The sequence below is a fragment of the Gopherus evgoodei genome, chromosome 11 (genome assembly GCF_007399415.2).
Source record: "Gopherus evgoodei ecotype Sinaloan lineage chromosome 11, rGopEvg1_v1.p, whole genome shotgun sequence".
NCBI lineage: Eukaryota > Metazoa > Chordata > Testudines > Testudinidae > Gopherus > Gopherus evgoodei.
Window position 1 is genome coordinate 46,387,037 of NC_044332.1, and position 22,353 is coordinate 46,409,389.

The following is a 22,353-nucleotide window of genomic DNA, read 5'->3' on the forward strand; positions in this document are numbered from 1 at the left end:
CTCCAACTACCTCTTTGTATTAGCTAATAGCAATCCCGTCGTGCTAGCCCTGCCCTCGCCGGGTGTGCGTCGCGCTGCTTTCTTGTTAGTGCAGCCAGGAAGCCTGAATTATAGCCTGCGACTACGAGACACTTCCCTAGGATCTCCCTGAGCTATTGCTGGGGGCGGGGGTACTCTGTCCAACTTGCCCGTTAGCTCGTCAGAGGGCTGCTCGGATGGCGGCGGCTGGCGCTCATCGCCCCTAGTCAGCAGCATCAGCACCACAGACAGCTCCGGGCATTTAGCTCAGAGGCCGCCCAGCAGCAGGACCCCTGGAGCCTCCCGGCCCCGCGCACCCCTGGCACGGCAGCTCTGTAAAACCAGGGTGCCCTAGGGGAGGGGCAGCGCCCCGGGCTCCCCACCGCTCCTGCCAGGGAAGGTGCCCGCCGGTGGCCTGCACTGGGGCTGGCTGGGGGAGCCCGGCGGGCAGTCTGGGGGGATCGTGGCCGAGGCCCGTCTGGCAGCTCAGCGCGTCCCCCTAACGCCGCCTCCTTGGAGAGACCAAGCCCCCCACCCCGAAGGGCGCTAAAGCTCCGGGCAGCCCGAGCAGAGCCCACCGCTGGCGCCCGGCTCAGCGGAGGATGCGCCCCTCCGTTTCCCTTCCTGCTGCCCCTTGCCTGGGGGCGGGGGGGCTGCCTTTTTAGGCCACGCCTCCTGGCCTGGGGGCACTGGGCTGCGGGTCTCCCCCTTACGCCTGCTGCTGGGGCTTGCTCCAGGGCCCTGCCCTTCCCCCAGTGCCTGTGGCTGCCCCAGCCCAGCTGGCAGCCGGCGCTCCGCGGCGCGCTAGCAGCCGCTCATCCTGCCCGCGGGGGAGGAGGTGCCGCTCCCCCAGCCGGGCCCCAGCGTCCCTGGGTGCCACCGGCGGGGGGCCGAGGGGCGCGCGCTTGCCCGGACAATGGCCGAGCCCCCCCGGCGAGCTGCACAAAGGGGCTGGCTGGGGGCAGCTTGAACGATCCGCGGTAGAGAAGTTTTCGCTGCTTCCTCTGTGGGTGGCTGCGGACGGGAGGCTCCCCCGGCTTTACCCTCCCACCCGGCGTGGCTCTGCAGGGATGTGGCGCGCTGCCCTCGCGCGGAGCTCATTGTGCACACCCAGGAGGCGCACGCAAGGGCAGGGAAGGCAGCTAGCTGCTTTCCCACCCAGCCGCTCCTCCTCTGGCAGGCCCTGGCTTCTTAGGCTCCTTGCAGCTGCCTGCGTTGTGGGGGAGGGAGAGGATGTGGCATGTGGCAGTGATGCCGGGGTGGATCTCATGCCTGATGTCGCTGAGTTTTGGAGAGATTTATTGGCTGGCTCCTGCTAAACCACGTTTGAGTAATCAGAGCTGCTGCGCGCTGTGGTGAAACCGGAGGGGGGAATGGGGGGAGGGGGACGTCACTCCTTCTTGTAGCAGAGCAACATTAGTCTTCCATCCCTCTAACCATCACTACAGCTTGAGAAACTGCTGGGTCACATCCATTTGCATTGGAAAATTGGCGATGTTTGGTGGTAGAGAAACAGATCGATCACCCTTGTGATTCCCCCTGCTCCTGTCCCTGCTTACCCCACCCCTACCCAGCCTAGAGACAATAGCATCCGAGGTCCCTCAGAGGAAGGAGCGGGGATGGATCTGATTCCGGTAGGAAAAGTGTGTGCCTAGAAGTGGTGCTAATGGGAAGAGATGCTGTGATCCAGAGGAGGATGATTTGTCACAAAGGGTAGCTGGCTCGGTGCTTTGGGCTGGAGCCGTGGAGAGATCATTGGAGAAGTCATTGTGCACAGGGAGCCGAAGATCTATACAAACATGCCTGTTCGCAGAGGGCATGTGGCACCACAAAATACATTTTTGGGTACAATCATACGAAAATTTGAAGGGCAAAGTAAGTTCTCTCTCTCTTTCTCTCTATTTTGATACAATAGTTTGGGTCTGCTTGGGACTAGATGCATAGCAACTCCAGACTGTTTTAAGTTTGTAGGTTGGAAAGGAAAAACAGGAGGGGAGGAAGGGATCCCGAAGAGCCTTGCTGATATTATTACTGCTGTCCATTACAGTTTTCTGTTCCCCCTCTTCTTAGGGGGCAGTTGTAATTATTGACTATTATATTTTGTGCTGTAGCTACTGTACCTACATTCCAGCTGTTCAGCATATCAGACAGTGGGAGTACTTATGCAATATCCAAGGAAAACATTGCTAGCTTTTAAAAAAAAAAACCAACATAAATCAGAACAGGAAGACTTTGATTTAGAGGATACAAATAACACCCAGATGAATTGTTAAAGGAAAAGTACTCTCATTAGCTTGTCTTTGGCACCTCATTTTTAACATATTTATCAGTGACATTTTTGTTTATCATTAATTTATAGAAGCTTAAAGTATCTATTAAATCAATTCAAATGCATCCCCAGGGATGTTCTGATCTAGTCTATCTATCCTTCCCAATGCAGTAATTTACTACCTGTCAAGGATATTGAAGATTTCATTATTTTTCTTTTAATTCCAATTTACTGTACATCTAACACTTGAAATTTAAAAATAATTTTATAACAGCATCCAAAGAAACAGTATGTTCGACATACCTGCACTAATTTAAATATTTAGCATGTTTATAATATATCAGGCCACTACAAAAAGAAACTAAGTTTATCTTATACACCTTGCAGTTCATTCTCTAAATGTATCTACAGCAAATTTAATATTCTTGTAACTTGTGTAAGAAATAAAGGCCAGATCCTACAAATTTTACATATATAAGTATTGAAATCAATGGTACTATTTATGTTAGTAAGGGTTTACAGACTCAAGCCATTGAATTGTGTGACTTACTGTTGCAGTGAATAAAGCTAGTGCATAATACAATCCTTTAAATCACTAACACAATATTATTGTGAAAATTCAGCATAATATGAAGACAGAGGAGAAAGTATGTATAAAATGCACTTTTTTCTACAAATGTTTTGATGTGTTAGAAAACAACATATTTAATTAAAAATACTAATATGGGGTCATACAATGCTCACATAATTCATGATAAATCCTATTAAAATTGTGGGGTCTGTTTGTGTGAACAAGACAAGCAAAAATGGTAATAATATAGCAATTGTATCAAAGCTGAATATCCATTTGTAAAATGGGAGCAGTGTATAGTGCAACTGTGAACAGAAAAAAGTAGAATCACCATAAGACAACTTTGATACATTTCTCTCAGGTGAAAGTTTCAAGAAATATGTGTGGCTTAAGCATATCACTTTACAAGTGTAGCTGAGACCAGAATTTGACCCAAGATGATCTTTTACTATGTGACTTGTAATTTCCTTTTGTTATAATAACTTTAGCTCATAACAACTACACAAGCAACTGAATTATCATATTACATTTATTTTCTTGGGAGTTTAATTGAAAACTATAACAATGGGACTATAACAGTGTTTAAAAGGGAACTGGATAAATTCACGGTGGCTAAGTCCATAAATGGCTATTAGCCAGGAAGGGTAAAGAATGGTGTCCCTAGCCTCTGTTCATCAGAGGATGGAGATGGATGGCAGGAGAGAAATCACTTGATCATTGCCTGTTAGCTTCACTCTCTCAAGGGCACCTGGCATTGGCCACTGTCGGTAGACAGATACTGAGCTAGATGGACCTTCGGGCTGGCCCGGTATGGCCGTTCTTATGTTCTTAAAACCAGATTAGTGGCTTGATCCTGCTCATATTCAAGTCAATGGAAAAAATCCCATTGGCTTCTGTAGTACAGGGTCAAGACCTTTGGTTTGGGCTTGATCCTGGCAAGATCTCATGCAGATAAAACACCCACTAACTCTTCACAGGAGTTTTCCTCAGTAAAGACTTGCAGGACTGAGCCAATATTCTGGGTTTCAGAGACACTGACAAAGCTATTACAAATTTGGAATTCAACAAGAGCTTTGCAAAAGGACTTGTTGGATCTGGTTTTATTATCTTAAAAGCCAACTATATTCATATTTAATATATAACATGTTTATTGATCATGCATCCAACTAAGTGGGTATTCACCCGTGAAAGCTCATGATCCAATACGTCTGTTAGTCTATAAGGTGCCACAGAACTCTTTGCAAGTTTATTGAAGTTTCTTTAAGAGTTCTGGGCCATGATAGCTACACGGAAGCTCTCTACAATCACAGAAATCACATGCAAAAAATAGATAATAGGTTCTTCAACATCTGTCCTTGCAGACAACAGTTCATGGAGTGTTGAAAAAGTACTGAAAAAATGCACCACTTTCTTATATTGCAGATAAAAAATTCATCATTGCTAATGCTAGAGTGCAGAACTGTGCTATCATCTACTGCAATGATGGGTTTTGTGAGATGACTGGATTCTCCAGACCAGATGTCATGCAGAAACCTTGCACCTGTGATTTCCTTCATGGGCCAGAGACCAAAAGGCATCACATTGCCCAAATTGCCCAGGCACTGCTTGGTTCAGAGGAGAGGAAAGTGGAAGTCACTTATTATCACAAAGATGGTAAAGTTTCTCTATTTTAAAGATTTTTAATGTGTTCGGTGGACCAGTTGGCTTGTAAATGGGTTTTTAGAGAAATTTCTTTGACATTCTGGGCAAAATCCTCAGCTGGTGTAAACTGGTGTAACTCCATGAACTTCAGTAAAACACAATGATTTATACTATCTGAGGATCTGTCCCTATAAAATCAAATTTTGGTATTTATCAGACATTTCTACACATATCTGTGTATTTAGAATTGGAAGAAAAATCCCCATTTTACTTATTATATGACCGGTGTGCAAAAAAATAATGAACAACTTTCAGTGGTACTAAAATAAAGGGTCTGACTCTTCTTTCCCTTTCACTGGCATAAATCAGAAGTAACTCTAGTGCAATTCTATTGACTTCAGTAGCATAAAACTGGTGTACGTGAAAGGAGATTCAGGCCCAGACAGTTACTTTCTATGGATGGTTTCGTATCATAGACTGTAGAATCAACATACAAGTGCCAGAGGGTTAGACTCTGCTACCCAGACTCAGCTTGAGCAGTATCTTGATGTAAAAAGGATATCTGAATAAATTGCTACTCATTCTGAGTTAAGGGTGACAGAATCTAGCCCTTGTTAAGTGAAAAATAATTGAGAAAAAGTAAAAAAAGAAGAGGCAAATTCTTCTCATAGTTGTGCTGTTGTAAATGCTGAGTAACAACTGAAATCCAGAATGATGCTGTTGTAGCAAGGAAGGATTTAGGTCCCATCAAAACTGAAGGGAATTCAGTCTCCTTCCCTCCCCAGCCCTCAAGGAAGAATGCAAACTGAACAGAATACTGTTTGTATTATGACTGACATATGGAAGAAAGCGTAAAACAACTATGCTGTTATATATTTACTGTTGAAAGCATTAAAGGAATATGTGCCCATGTGTTCTGAAAATGATGTATCTGGATACGGGAGTACTACAAAACTAATTATGATTCTTTATAGTTAGGTTTGAGAATTTTTTCTGATTATTCAGCATTATTTACAGGAATGTCTAGCTTCAAAGAGGTCTGAGTAATGTTTAAGTATGGTGTACTATGTTCTGTCCCTCACTGTGTATACTCAAGAGAGAAAGCAAAGAAAACTCATATATTCAAATGTTGAGCTTAATTTAGTTTTGGAGACATGCCAGAGTACTGTTGGCATTGGTTTCAGAACTGCAATGACAGAGGCTCTCAAGCTTTAAAGTCATAGAGCCAAATTCTATTCTCAGTTATTATTATTCCAGAGGGTCACCAATGAAGGAAATACTATTATTCCAGATTTATCCTGAAGTAATTGAGAGCAAAATATGGCTTACAGGTTATCCCCTCACATCTGATATTTTAAAAGTATTCTTCTTACCCTTTGGATTCTCATATTCTCTCTAGAGTTAGACCCAACCCCAAACCCTGGATCAGAACATTTCCTTACTTTGGGGAAGTTCAGATTTTGGTAGAGATAGATCCTAACCTAAGGTAGAGCTGCTTTGCTCAATTGATTTCATTGAGGCTCTGGCTTTCTGTGACTTATGGGAATTTTTAATCTGTGTATGTTAACTTGAAATATAAAATAAAAGTAGCATTGGAAGTGTGAAAAAACGTAGCTAACGTTGAAGAGATCACAGCCGACAGAGCAAAGCACTGACTCAGGCTATGATCACTCAGAAGTGTTCTTCCTGCTTCAGTTTGAAAAGTGATTAGGAGGCGGGATGAGAAAGAGGGAAATGGTATTTACTTAATAATTAATAAACTATCAGATACCTTTTTACACATTTCTGAAATGCTGAATTACAATATTATGCAACCTGACTCATTATAGAACATTAAGAGTAAAATATAAACAAGGCAAATGTTTATTTTCTTTTCCACATCTTACTTATATTTTTTCAGTTTGCAACATATAATTTATTAAATTATCGAGCATTCAGGGGAAGATACAGTAAACAGTTATGCACAAGAGTACTTTCATGATTAGTCACTTTAAACTTAAAGGTGATACCATGTCTGTATAGCTAATGCTCAGCCATGGGTTTGCAGAATCAGTCCCTTTAGAAAGCCACAGATAGGTTCTAATTTGTTAAAAACACTAAATCCTTCAAAGATTTACTACTGGGCAAAATAATTTACCATGAGCATTAAAACACTTCAATAAACCTTTGCACATTTGGGCCCAACTTTTGGAACTTAAATACAGAGAATTAAGGGATTGCTATTGCACCCAGGCTGTACTGAGCTATTGATTTCTAGGCAAAACAGCCCATTAGTTCTTAAGAAATCCCTATAGAAATCTATTGTAGTCTATGACCCCCATGCTATTTACAAGCCTGCAACAATCATTTGGAGCCCAATCCTGCATTCTTAGCTCATCTACAATTCTCATCAACTTCAGGGCAACCTTTGGATGTGGAAAAAACAACAACCAAGATTAGACCATTTTTTGGAGACTACTTCAATAACTTGGTGACAATCTGGTGGCAAATCTATTTATTACACATATATACTTTTTTGCATTCTTTCTATATTATCTGTAAGTCTTCACTATAAGAAAAGTATGAAAACATTTATGAAAATCCTAACTAGCAATAGTGTTTTGTAAAATTAAAATGTAGTATAAAAACATGTTCAATATTATGCTGGGTGTAGTTACTCTCAGATTAGTATTACAGCATCTATTAGCGGCTGAAATGTTCTATTTTAGTTTTTATAAAAAGTGTATGCATGTATTTTATATATAAATGAGGTTGGCAGAATTCAATTTTTAAAATAATTTGAATGATAGAATGTTTATTTTTAAGCATGTTTTTCTATTTAAATTTTTACACTTGTGGGAAATTATTGGGTGAGGTCAGATAATTATTTAATGACAATAGATATTGAGATTTAAAAAGTTAAAGATTTATGACCATTGAAACACAAATTGTCATAATCACATCACATGTCAAATATATGCAAAGTAAATATCCTTAAGGTCTCACACACAGTTTTTCTTACTTTGCCAATCTCTAAATTATGATTAGTATTGATGGAAATATATGTGTGTATGATTAAATCAAAGTTTACTAACATTACTAACATTACTGCTAAAAATCTAATCCTTTCTAGCATATATGTGTGTGTGTGTGTGTCAGTGAAAGCTTACTAGCACCTTTTTCAAGTTTCTGAAGTGGGCAGCAAGGTAGGGTGCAGAATTGCTCATTTTGTGTCATGCAGGATTTATTTTTTTCAAGTGCTCAATCCTGTGAACAGTTAGGCATGTAACTTATTCATGTGAGTAGTAACAGTGAAATACTCAGTGCTAAAGGTTTGATTTAATCTATACGCTAATTAAGAAAATGCACATATGAATATACATGTTGCATAGCCACACACAGTATACTTCTGTACAAACACAATTTATTGATGATTTTCCAGCTTCCATTGGTATGAAGGCCACAGTTCTATCTTGGAAGAGTTGCAAGATTTTGGACTTTAAGCCTGTCAATGACGCAAAACTGCTTTTTTTGGGGGGCAGGGGCGGATTTCTTTTTGTAGCAGGCTGATTTTAGAAATACTTTTCAAATATTTACAAATATTTTTGAATACTGAAATAAATCCTGGGATGATGGATTAATGGGTAGAATGCAGGTGAGATGGTCCAAGGTGCATGACAAAGACTAAACAATCATTTAGTACCATCAATCAGTTACATGGCTATCACCATCATGTATATTTCCCTTTACAGTATTTATGATGGAGGAGGAGAATATACATGATAGTGTGTCATAACAATTTTAATGGCATGAATTTGGGATGACATCTTTATTAATCAAGCTAGAAGGATTTACCCCAGTTTACCCAAAATTTAAAAGGTTTTGAAAATTTACTGCTAATCATCCTGCTTGCATGTCATAGAAATCTGAAAGGTATTTTTATCAGAAATAATTCTGCTAATATAGCATATGTTTTCTTTTATTTCCCTTTCCTCATTCTTTGTTAATAAAAGCCTTTGCATAATACTATCATTGTTGCTTAAGTCCTAATCTTTTGTTCCAAAAGAACCTGAAGAAGAGCTCTGCATAGCTTGAAAGCTTTTTTCTTTCACCAACAGAAGTTGGTCCAATAAAATATATACATTAGTTCACTCATGTTGTCTGTTCCAAAAGAGACAATTATGAGGTCACCAAAAGGATTACAATTTTTTAGGGAATGATTAGAGGAGGAGATGGACTCATAAAAACTAAGAGCCCAGACATGTATCTCTTACTTACATGAGTAGTCCCATAAGTCACTGGAACTACTCATAGGAATAAGGCTGTGAGATTAATCCCTAAATTCCATTTTAATGCAAATATCCTCATTAATAAAAAACTCGGGTAGATAAATGCAGGAAAAAAAATCACAAGCAGCATCGTTTCCAAACAGAATGTTTTTCAAAGTTGCCTGAGAGGCATTATCAGTTGTTTAAATTAATAAATTATATTCTGAATTCACAGCAATCTAGTACAGTATGTTCCTTACTGCTTAAAACTTCATCTCCCCAACTGGTTATCTAGAATATATGATCTGTATTAGATACATTGGAAGGTAAGATATTGTTTATCCAGAGTATAAATTTTTGTTTTAATAAAGTTATTTGCAGTGGAAGTGTTTGACAGCTTTTCCTTTGAGGACTCCATTTTACAGTTTAAGTCATTATTACATAAAGCATCCTTGACAGTAGTAAAATATTACTTGAAATTATAAAGCTGTAAAGTTTTTGACATAAAAACTATAAATTATACAGAGATTGAGGATGGGCATATGTTAATCAAAATATATTGTCACTGCATACTATTTTGGCACGTGTTCTGCAGACAACAGTAGGATATAACTAAAAATATAGCCTAAAAAGTCTGCTTATTGGTATGAAGTACAGGAGTTCTTTAACTACTGTACATAGATGCAGATATTTAATGGATAGAAAGTGCCAATGAAGGATGTAATAATGACTAAAAAGATGATAGGAGAGAAGCGTGGTTTCAGATAGTTGTCTTGATGTTACAAACAACAAGGAGTACTTAGCATTCATCTAATTTGAGTTATCCAGTGTGCTATTTGTGTTTCCAACACTTACAGGGGTTCCAAATTAATGACTTCTATGTTTTTTAAGTGCTCCTTTTCAAAACTAAGAAAAAAAATAAAATGTACCAAAATATTATTTAAGTTAAGTATTGCTGATGTCCTGAACCTAGTCAGAAATGTCAATGCATTTCTGAATAATAGGTATATGCATTCTGCTTCAGCTCCAGCAGACATTTGATCACCTATTCACTTTTTATATGCCCTGAATTGATCAGTAATTTTAAACAAGGTAGGCAGAATAGGCCCATGAGTGCAGACCCTTACATTTGCATGGGCCTCAGTGTAGTCAGTGGGACTTGGCATTGATGCCAGGATATACCAGAAGGGATCCGACTGCAGAATTCAGAACTGACAAAAAAGGGAAGAGAAAGTGGAAATATGCTAACATGACACTGTAGGTGTTCTTAGTAAAATAGGCAACATCATATGGCTGCAGTTGGATAAAGGAAGTCTTATGCTATCACCCCTCCTCCAGCTCTCCTAGAAAAACAACAAGAAAATCCTTCTGTAACTGTGAGTTTTTCAAAACATTCTAAAAGCTACTTATAAGTGTGTTCACATTAGGATATCATGCAGTGTTCTGGGTTGAAAGCAATGGATATGAGCAGCCTTTCTCCACCGAACAGGTAAAGCACAACCGTTTGTACTTCAAACTTTGGCCTACCCTCGCTTCACTATGACTGTGTCCCATAACTATCTCCACATCACAGAGCCTTGAGCTAGAAGGACCAGTTGTAGCTCAGTATCCATTCACATTCATTTTTTGGCACCCTTGCTGATAGTAGTTAGGATGGGGGGCTGGGTTCCCTCTTTTTTTTTTTTTTTTACCTTCTTCTCCTCCTCTGTGCTTTGACTGATTTTTTGGGCTGTTTATACTAGTTCACTAGGAACGGGACTGAAATCACAGGGCACAGAATGATTAGGAGATAAAAAACTTTCAGTCATTCTGAGCTGTACTGGGGTCAAACTAGTTATTTAGAGGTGATGGTAAATATCATTTCTACTCCCCTGAATCATCAAGTTCCTCAGCTTTTACAAAACAAAATGTTGTTTTAAATAGTTTTAGTTAAATTGAGTTTATTATAAGGATTTTTTGTGGGAGATAAGTTTCTCTCTTCTTTCCATGTATTCCTGCTAACTGGATGTCTAAATGAGGGAGAAAAGGGAACAAAAAATTAAATTACTGTATCTTCAAGGTTAGTCTTTCTATCAGAACTCAGGACCTGATGGGTATTTTGGATATATCTGATCTTAAGATATAGAGAAGAGCACAGCCAGTAGCAATTGTTTTCTCAGTGGGTCAATCCACTTGTGATGCTAATGGTTGATGCAAGATCCTCTCTACCAGTTTAGAGCCACTCGGGTATAAACAGGGGAACTACAGGCAGGGTGGTCACAGAGGAGACCTCTTCATCCCAGTACACTCTGGATTGAGAAACTGCACTACCCTTGATCGAGATGGTTCATAGAAGAGGTTTGAGCAGTAGACTGGGGAGAGGCCCCTGGGTTCTGCAACTTCTATTGATCCAGTAGCCTAAACCTTCCTTGATGCAGGTACAGAGAATCAGAGGTTGCTATTTTAGCCTAGAGGCTCCGTGAGCGGCGAGACAGGAGTTATACACACACTGCAGCCCCACTGCCTACACACATTATGTGCAGAGAGTTGTATTTTTTCCCACCCAACCTTTGCTTAGTGCTCCATAGGTAGCCCAGTTATTCAGATTTTGAGCTGGAGAAGGGAATTTCAACCATTGTGCAAGTAGTGGGCGGGATTATTAAATGACACACATAACAGTGCAATGATTCCCAATAAATGACAGAATTACTGTAATAAGTCCTTCCATGATACAGTGGTGTTAAGATAACCGGTGATTATGAAGTTATTAGCTCATTCCCATGAGCCACCTAATGCAGTATCTTTCTCTGAAAGCACCAGTACCAGAAGCTTCAGAAGACGGAGCAAGAAACTCATAGCAGGCAGATGAGGGATAATCTGACCTCTGTGAAGATTTCATCTTAATCCCTTTTAGTTAGAGATTGGTGTAAAACCTGAAGCATGCAGTTTTACATCCCTTAAGTACGGTTTTTAGCATTAATTATTATAACTTTAGATGTTGTTATTCATGAAAATGGCCAACATTTTCTGAAATTTTCTGTAGTCTTTGCTAGGAAAACATCCTATGGAAAGGAGTTCCACATTCCAATTAGGCATTGCTCGAAATAAGTATTTCCTTTGATCAGTTTTGAATCTGTTGCCCTTCCATTTCATTGAATGCCAAGTTGTTCTTGTGTTATGAGACAAGGAAAACAGAAGCGCCTGATCTATGTTTTCGATACCATTTTATGTATTTGTATCATGTCCACTTTTATTTGTTTCCATTCTAATTGTAATCATTTCACTCTCATATGCAGAGAGTTTTTCCATGCCCATAATCTATTCTTTCTTGTCTCCTCATTCGTCAAAAGAGGCTCAGATTGGGCAAATAAAGTAGCAGATTTAAGAGAGACATTGGGGTAGAGCCATTGCTTTGGAAGCGTGTAGCTGTGACCTTAAGCACTGGATGTTATTACACAAGCTTTGGAATGACAGCTTGGATAGTATATGTTGTAACATTATCACTCTGCACTATGTGATCTCATGCACAGGAAAGGGGATAGTGGTGGTCTTTCTATTGTGCTAAGTTTAATTTGTTTTAGGAACCAGCTTTATAGCATTCCATATAAATCAGATTTATCTGAATACCTCTCCATGTATATATCAGAGTACTCCATATTCGGACCAGCTTCCAGGCCAAGTATGAACCTACCTAATCAAGCAACAAAGGGCTAAGAGTAGCAGTGGAGGAGGCTCGCTGCTTGTGGGAGTGGCCAACTCACCCTGAAAGGAACACACACCAAACCAGTCAGAAGAGTGGCTGCGAACCCAGATCTGAGTGCAGAGTGGATACACATATATATGCGAGTTCCACTGGCCATAGTAGGAAGCCCTCTCACTAACAGACACACACAAGAGAGGGAGGGAAAATACTAGGCAGCCAGATCACATTGTACACAGTGGTACCTTACAATATTTGCAGGCATATCTTATCACAAGTGAACACATGAACAAAGTTTCAACAGTTTCATGAGGTGTAGATCACTACACACTACATTGTCCAAGAACTAATCTGTGTCTACCAACAGGATGCATTGTATCACACATGTTTTTCTCCCTAGACACACATATACACAAGTATAGCACCGCAGTGCATTTTCAGTAAACATAGAAGGATTGGCTGTGGCTGATGTCTTTGAGGCTGCTGCTGTATATTGCTTCTTACTTTCGCTTTCAGTGTGGCTCAGAGACTGGAGTAACTTCTTGATCTGACTTGATCAGCTTTGCAGAACAATGCATTAGTATAGGTTGTGAAGTAATTGGTAGAGATCCTGGATATACTCTTTAAGCTTTCTGTACAGCCAAAGTAACTTAGTCCTGACTAGGAGCTAAACAGGTGGCTGCACAGTTTGGATAATAAACATGAAACTGGATTTAGTCCACACAAAATGGCCTATTTGACCCAGAAATACTACAAAACAGGAAGAAAATTATACCCAGACCCAGACCAAGCTCCTCTTTGGAAGGTCCACAGCTGCCATTGCAGTTAGTCACAGTACAAGATTTGATTGTTAGTCCATAATTATAAAATCTGTTTTGGGGTGACTCCATATTTGAGAGATTATTTCTGAAGTTATAGGTGCAAATGCTGTTTATTTTATGGAACTTGATTTTTAGTCTCTGTTTTTCTTTTTAATTTCAAAAGGTTTCAGTTATGTTACTTTTAGGAAACATTGCACATTATGTAAACATGTTTAGAAGTTAAATGGAAATGTCATGAACTGGGAACCAGAATTTCACCCAGTTCCTGCCATAAAATCTGTTTGACCCCCTGCATTTCCACAGGCAACCAAGTTAAAGCTACCCCCAATACTTTACAAGGACTGCACCACTTTTTCATTTCAATTTTCGCACCTTTTTGCATTCTATAACCACTGTGAAGTCTCGTTGCTCAAGCTAACTTCACAGGTTAACAGTCTGAAACAAAGCTCAGTGTCAAAAATGTCAAAGTAATGATAGAATAAAATTCACAAAGGGGAAAGTTAGTAAGCAGCCTTGTATGTTCTACTATTTCATCAACTAGATGCAGTGTTAGAGGGCCATATTATAATTTCTTCTGTTGATGCCCTGTACTATAGCACTGATGTATTATCCAGAAAAAGAATATGAGAGTATGGGTGTTTTCAGCAAAGAAAAGCAGTCACAGAAACCTCCAGATGACTGTTTAAAATGTCAATATTGTTAACTGTTTCACTGCTGATATTTTGAGCAGAACCTTCCAGATGAGAGCATTTAGCCCAGAATCCCAAATTACCTCCCAAACATTCTTGGGTGCTGAAATCTCTCACTTCCCAAACCTTAACTTTCCCCCTTGCAACTTCAATGATGTAGCTACACATAGCAATACAAAAATCTGTAGCACACTGAAAACTGGAAATACAGGGACACCGAAACCAAAGTGAATTTAATACTAAAACAAACAACATATATGGATAGTATTTTTGTTTTTAATTCAATAAAAATCACCCATAATAAATTTAAGTGAAGCTACCACAGAATCTCCGGCCTGTCACACAAGAGTGCCAAACAAATCAGAGGGCCTTGACTCAGAGTTAAGGCCCTGCTTCTCTGGTGTACCTGGACACTTGACAATATTAAAAAATGTCAGGCTTTTTAAAAGTATTAGTATAGGATGCAGCCACTGCCTGATTCTGTTTCCAGAAGTACCACTTCCTGAGGGATGTAGGAGTAGCTAACATTGATTTAAAGACACAGAGTCTGATTTCCAGAGATAATAAATACCCACAGTTTCCATTGACTTAAACTGCATTTGTGGGTGTTGGCATTCAGGTGTTTCAAATTCAGGTTCATGATGTCCTCTAGGGGTCTATGATGATGCAGGTATTTGGGGACAATGTCAGCTAGTAGTCAAGTGGAACATGTGTTGCCAAAGCTGCTTTTGGATCAATAGCACTTTACATTAAAAAAAATCAAATCTATAATCAAAAAGCATCTGGCAAAAGAAAAACCCATTATTTTAACCTACAAAGGTGATTGTTTCAGATCAAGAATAGACAAGTACCTTCTCTCTGTCTCCCTGCTTTTATCTTTTACCCAGTTGCCTGAAAAGCAGTTAAATGTCATGTAAGCAATGCTCACACTAAATTACACATTATGAAACATTTACCTTGAGATGTTCCTGGAACTTGGAGTGTGCACCATTTTCAGAGTATTTATTTGTTAAAAGATTCTCTACTGATTTTCATTCAAATCAATGTGATTGTATCTCTGCAAATTTCCTCCTTTCAAAACTCATTTGTGCCAACCTACCCTGCTCTTTCCTCTCTGAAACCCCCTCCCCCCACAGGATAATCTCATTAGTATTTTGCATGTTTGTGGCTAGTCTACCAGAAAGCAATTTTTTTCTGTTTGCAGAAGAATATGAAATACAGTATTGCACAAATCCTATTTTCATCGTATTTGCAGTAAACTATTGTTACAGTTCTTTTTTGTCTCTTTTCTTGTAAAGGTGGCTTAGGACTCACAGATAGAAAGAGCCCCGGGGTCTATGACATTTTTAATAATAGTAATATAAGTAAGGAAATTTTATCCTTTTGCAATTCTAAGTGTCAATGTTTTCAGACTATAAAATATGATATGAATCAATTTAACACAGAGCTCTATGCAACAAAAGTTGCAGGACCTAGCAAGATGTGGAAATTCATGTACATTGGTTGTACAGTGTGCTACTCTATTCAGGAGAGATGTCAGCTTGATATCTAAAATGTATAAGATTGATGTATATAGACCAGATCCTGAGCTCTGGCTCAGGGGTGCGGGACACAGTTCAGGAAGGTGTATGAAAAGATGGCCTTAAGCCACCTTTCCACTACCCCATTCCTGGGCCAATCTGTGCTGGTCCATTCCCAAGTCCATCCTCAGGCTTGCTTTAAGTTGTACTTGTTGCCTATGGCAACAGGGACAGGCAAGTAGGGTAGCTGCTCTAATATAACCCAAGGTTCCTCCTGTACTGGGGAGATCTTTGGGATCTTCTTAGTTCAGGCAGCTGAAACCTAAACATTGCTTGGACAATATATAGTTCTCATACATTGAGAGAGGCAGGTGTGACCATTTAGAAGGCTTATCACCAATTTAGTGATCCTGGATGCTATTTTTTTTTGATTAAGGACTATCAGTACCTCAACTGCAGTACAAGGTCTAAGTAGAAATATCTCGGGATTCAGCTAAGAGCGTTATTTTGATTGGAAAGATAAGCATATGATATTGACAATAAGATCTAGATTTGAAAATAGACTTCAGATGGAATATGAGCCCAAATTATAGATATAGAAAAGTTATTTCACTCTCCAGGGATCTAGGAGGTTCTTTGAGTCATCTGTTTGTGAAACTGCCAAACTTCCACTGTCCCAGTGCACACAGACGATAAATGAATCTAGATATACTATAATTTCCAAGGTCTTCTCTAACAAACTTTCATCTTCATCCAATCATAAGAAACTTTTAGTCTAACAGTGACTTATATGGACACATATTGATTTCAATGATTAAAGCAATACGTCTCCGATTGATAACTTTGAAACACACTGTGAGTTTATAGTTCCAAGCCGGCATCCTCTGCAGCATTCCTGCACTGTTATCTGCTTTCCCCCTCTGCCTCCTTTCGTTGGGCCACATATCCACAATGTTCTGCAATCCTCCCATGGAGGAACAACAGCACTGTGTGTGTGTATATTATATCTCTCCAAACTAAAGCTACTTGCTGAGAATGAGTGAGTCCCAGGAATGATGAGCAGAACCAGAATATAACAAGATAGTCAGGTGCTACTAACTTTTGCAAAATAGCAATTTGCTGTAGAGCAAAATAGGAATTATTTTAAATCCAACATTTAGGAATTTAGGGCCAGATTCTTGGTGCTTCAATGGGGCCATAAAACTGGCTTAACCAGCTACCTGGAGATTCCCTACGAGGAGGAGGAATTCTGATTGGTGCAGTTGTATACTGCTCCCATTTCTAACCTCTGGTGAATGGAATATTTCCAGGAGAAATGGCGTTTATCGAGGGCATCGCTACACTCTGGTGATCCTCTGCTGCCAGAATGGCCCTGGAGGTCTAGAGGCAGTTGAAACTAATTTAATACACTCCAAGGCTGCTCAAAATTATACTGGGGGCCAAACTCGTCCTTGGCCAATCACAGGATCAATGGCAATCCAAAAGTGAATTAAGCTACCTTCATCTCTTCCCCTTGTTTATCCCATACTGATACGGCTGCACTGGAGGACCCAGTCTTTATGCTTTCAGAATTCCAAATGGAGACTAGGATCCCCAATTAAACAACACAAGTATTTCTGGTGAAAACATACAAGAAGAAAGCTGTAGCTACCTGACTCACACTGCATGCATTCTCGGCTCTTTTCAAAGAGAAACAAAATAGTGTTGTCATTTGCAAACTTTTGATTTGCAAATTATTTTAAAGGTTATACTGCTGCTATCTAAAGAGAGCCATGAATCAGACGTACAGTAGCTGTGACTCAGTCTTACACTACATTATTTTTTTAAACAAACAGTTTTGTTTTATTGTGTATTATTTGCCTTCAGCTGATTTTGAATGTGCCTCTTAATTTGCAAGAAGGTTTATTTTCTCCTGATAGATGGAAAAAGACCATAAAGAATAAATGAAGTTCTGAAGCACTAGTATGTTGCTCCTTTAACAAATTTGTATAGCACAGACTCCCCTTACTACACTGTGTTTCACTAGAATTCTGAATGTTAATGGGAGTCATGTACACTCAGCAGTGGATAAACAGACCCCTCTGCCAGAGGGGATATATTCTTTCTGCCTAGGCTGTCTCATCTCTAGTTCTGATAGACTGACAAATAATGTTCTGGTGGGATAGTCCCACGCTATAAATTTTTTTCCATCTCAGATCTCTTCCTTCATTTATACATCACTCTTTCTAAGAATTGACATATTGATAGAGCCTGACAAAACTTAGTTTCCTGGTTCAAGTGAGAATCTTCATATAAGTAGTGGTTAGTTTACCTTTGACTTATGCAGCCTTCTTGCAAGCATGGGACAGGCTCTAACTAATATATGTCACTCTTCTACAGCAAAGTTCCCTTGTAAAAGTGATACACTTATCTTTTGTAGCCTCATGCATTTATGTTTTATCTGTGTGTTTGCAGATGCACAGATAGGCCAATTGCCTTTTTAAGTTAGCATTACAACTATGGGCATTCTCTGACATTTTTAATTACACTAATTGGAATTCAGTATTATTGTACTGAATTTTTCTTGCTGGAATTTTGTAAGTCATTTCAAAATATAGTTAAAGATTTCACATGGTATGTGTGAGTGTGCACGTGTATAGAAGTAATTAAGTGTGGTCAATACTAACCACCAGGGGCGGCTCCAGACCCCAGCACGCCAAGCACATGCTTGGAGCGGCATGCCGCGGGGAGCGCTCTGCCGGTTGCCGGGAGGGCAGCAGGCGGCTCCGGTGGACCTCACGCAGGCATGCCTGCGGAGGGTCCACTGGTCCCGTGTGGCTTTGGTGGAGTGCCCCCCCGCAGCATGCGCCGTGTTTGGGGCGGCAAAATGTCTAGAGCCACCCCTGCTAACCATGGAATGATCCATTTCCATCAACAAGGTTTGATGTGTTTGAAATCTCAACCAGCTTTCATGTATAATATACATAAGATTTCATATGACCTGTACATACACACTTGTGCCTTGTGGAATCTTATGGTTTTATACATGAAAGCTGGTTGAGATTTCAACCACATTTCTCATGTTGCAAATGGACCATTCTGAAATATCATTACAACTATCCAACTATGTAGTTATTCTATGGCTTCCATTAAATGAGATGATGGTTTCAGTTGCAGACAGATAGTGCTGCTTGTGCTAGAGACTAACTCGTCTACTTATTAGCATCTCCACTGAAGGCCAAGGATGGAATGGCTGTGCAGACTAACCTGCCCTTTGACACTGAATGAAGTTTCCTCTAGCTCAGACAACATGCACCCTGCTGGATGTTTAAAGACAGCAGCAATGGCAATACTACTACCTGCTACTTTTTCTGTGGGTAACTAAAGATTTCGGGTTTTGGACCTCACTTCTTGCAGCATACTGGTTTTTCTTTGGCAGTTTCTCATCCAAATCTATGCATGTGTCAAGGGGAAAAGAGTCTTCCTATTCTGTATCCCTAAAACAGAAGGATTAGAATAATAAGTTGGGTGGCTCGGTGCTATAGTAAAGCTAACTGTGATGTGTATTTTCTTGTAAATCTCAGGCAGCTAATCAATTGTCTCCTCATATTTGGAGATAAACACAATTGCTGCTGACATACAATTATGGTGTCCCTGGTATCCATTATTCATCACCCTATCTACACTGCTGAAGATGTACTGAAAACAGATCTTCCAAGAAAGAAATATTCTTCACACCATGTGGAATTCTCTTAACAATCAGAGTGTCTGGAGTGAGATAACCCTGCCGAAACACTTTCCTGTCTCAGTAGAAAAAGTTCACTGCCAAGTTTCCTTATCTAGGGTACAGGGAGAAAGGAAAATCTTTGTTCTCTATTTCTCTTCTGCTGTCATGTCTTTAATTTCTTTGTTTGTAAGTATACACACACACACACACACACACACACACACACACACACACACACACACACACACGCACAGGTGCTTATTTACTTCTACTCTCCCGCCCCGTCACCATCTCCTATCGCTCACTTCCTCTGTCCCTCTGATCTTTACCAGAGGCATAAACCCTTCTCATGTTACTCTCTTGAGGTGCCCTGCTGTTGCATCTTCTTAGGGTTGCTGCTGCTCTAGTCCGCAGGCACTTACTTGCTGTCCCTCCTCCCCAAACCATGCAGATAATGCAGTCTGTCTATCAGAGTACTTAATGCCTCTGCACAAGAGCTGGGCACCTCCAGATGCCAGAGCTGAGCGCACTTGGCACACATCAGGATCTGGTCTGTAAGAAGCAAATCCTTGCAAAGGGCAGGACTTCTTAAGAAAGGAGGAGGGAATTTAGTAGCTTTGAAACCTAGTTAAGCTGCACAGTCTTTGGGTTCTTACATGGGAGCTCTCCCCAAGCCCCTCCTGCAACCTGCCCTATTTCCCACACAAAGGCCATGAAGAAGCACAGACATTGCACTCATGGGAGTGCAGGGATTGTTCTTTCCTAGTGCACTTAGCAACTAAACAACCCTCAAAGCAATTTTCCCTCTATGTTCACACCCTGACCTGGCCAGTAGAACGAGCTGGATGTGCCTAGGGGAGCAGGCTGTACCAGCCTAGTGGCTTGAGCATGGTACACTCACACCACAAATACTGTAGTGCTTTGGGTGAGACCGACATCTGCAACACAGTCCTCACTGAAGTACCCCATGGGGCAGGGAGGTTCTTTGCCATCCTGCTGTGCCCAGCTTAGCAATTTTTGTTTATTTATAAACTAACCAGTATGGGTCTGAGAGACACCACAGGTGAGCTTAAGGCTAAGGTGGCTTTAAGCCAACCTTGTGCCCTCCTGATATTGATGTGCTCCAGGACTTCCAGTATAATTTAGACAGCCTTGGTGGCCACTCTAAGTTAGGCAGCCTCCTGGATCTGCTCTATCATCCCCATTGCCACCTGAATCTGTGCAGTACTACATGAAGCAGCAGCATCCTCAACATGCTTCTTCTGCCCCGCATTCTTCCCCCCAATAAAATCAATGAGAATCTTTCTGTTCATTTCAATGAGCATTGGATCAGGCCCATAGATCTAGCTGCTGCCAGGATATGAAGACACGGTAGCCTGGCTCCTTACTAATGGCCACATATAATACATTGAGACAGAGGGATAGAAAGGAGACAAGATGGAACCTTAGAGAATCCCACATGAGAAATCCCTCTAGATCTCACTTGCCAAAGGGAGCATCATTTACACCCACTCATTGTTGCTAGCCAGCACCATCTCATGATCAATAGTATAAGGTCAGAGGACAAATACAACAAGCTCTTCAGTATTAAAATGAAATTGCAGTGTGTACTTTTAGTAGGCTACAACAGTGTTATGGCTACTCAGCACATGCAAAGAGCAAGACATACATAATAACATCATGATGCTTCAGCAGCCCCACCTGTGGATTCCTGTAGCCCCACAGCATTGCAGTGCAGTTGGAAAGGAAGATTAAGTAACACATTCCCAGAATATTTATAATTTAGGGCTGCAACTCCATCTGTGGGTCGGGTGATATTAAAAAAGAGCCACTACTCAAACCAGACACTCACAATTTAAAATGTCATCCAAATTCAGTGGGATGACAGCCTTATTATGTGCAGTTAGGGGACATTATTCCTTATGTTCAATCTTTTATATTTATTTAGACAATGGCTGTTAAATAAATGTCAAGTGACTATTCAAGCATATTTAATGAGCATTAGCACTGATAAGTTCCTTAGCTGTATGAAGGGGGTCCATAAACTTCATTAAGTATATTTCCACTGATTCAAAGTACTTTAAAGATATTTTCATATTATTAAAAGCTTTGGCCCCTCATTCTTTACATATTTGACACTTTAAATTAAACTAAAGTCTGTTAGTTTCTTGCTTAATTTTATTTTTAATCAGCCCAGTTTGTTGTTGTAAGGTTATACTACACAATCTGCTCACTGATTTTCTAAGAGATGTGGCTTTTCACCCTGTTCCCATCATGTCAAGTAAGAGCAGTTGGGATGATCTAGCAGCATTTAAACTTTCCAAAACTGGTGGCAAGTCAGCTACTTCTGAAATTCAGTTCACTTGATGATACGCCAGGCACAAATCTAGAAGTTTACACTGCAGTATTTGGAAAGTATTTATTTGTCTGATTTTATTTTTAATTAAGGCTTGTCTGCCAGGCAAGTTACTGCACAGCGAGTCAGGGTGTAAATCTACAGCACACCAAATTGCTGCATGGTAATGTCCTCTGTGGCCACAGCACAGTGAAAATATGGAGTGTGGCTTGGCTTATTTGAAAGTGTAGTAAGCCAAGTTCATTTTCTGTTTTTAAAAGGTTGCTAAAGAGTATATGTATTAGTTTGTTATTATTGGTCTTCTGGACTGTAACAAAATTGCTATTGTAGTGTTGCTAATTAATATTTAACTGCAAACACTGGCTTATTAGTTTAGGATGGTTCTTTCATGCTTTGCACTTGACACTGAATTTTCTATAGGAAATCTACAATACCTGATTTTTAATATGACATATTTCCTTGCCTACATCAGTAACACAACCTCAGAATAATATAACAATTAAAAAAAATCTGTTTAATTTCTATTATGTATGCTCTTTGTCCAAGCTCAGAGAAATGCAAAATACACAATAAAAGCAATTAAGTCAGTTTCACTTTTGACACCTCAGGTTTTCAATGCTGCAGTCTGGAGTTGCAGGCACTACAGGAGAAAATGTATTTGTTAAAACCAGACAGCGTTTACTGGGATGTGAAAACCATCAAAATATTTTAATCGGTCTTTGGCTTCACAAAAGTTTGTTTTTTGGAACCAAACTAAAATGGCTGCCCTTTAAACGAACACTGAAGCACTGTTTCTTAGATATGCAGTATATTAAGAGTTATAACAGATTGAAAAC

The 22,353-nt window shown here is 40.1% G+C and overlaps 1 protein-coding gene across 1 annotated transcript in view; it reads left to right on the plus strand.

The window, feature by feature from the left end:
• The first annotated feature begins 1,435 nt into the window (after positions 1-1,435).
• The window catches only part of KCNH7 (potassium voltage-gated channel subfamily H member 7), a 353,127-nt gene continuing 332,209 nt past the window's right edge, over positions 1,436-22,353 (plus strand). Inside the window, exons 1-2 of the mRNA XM_030580821.1 lie at positions 1,436-1,893; positions 4,281-4,511. Coding sequence (XP_030436681.1) covers positions 1,818-1,893; positions 4,281-4,511 — 307 coding nt within the window. The 5' untranslated portion in view covers positions 1,436-1,817. The remainder of the gene's footprint in view (positions 1,894-4,280; positions 4,512-22,353) is intronic.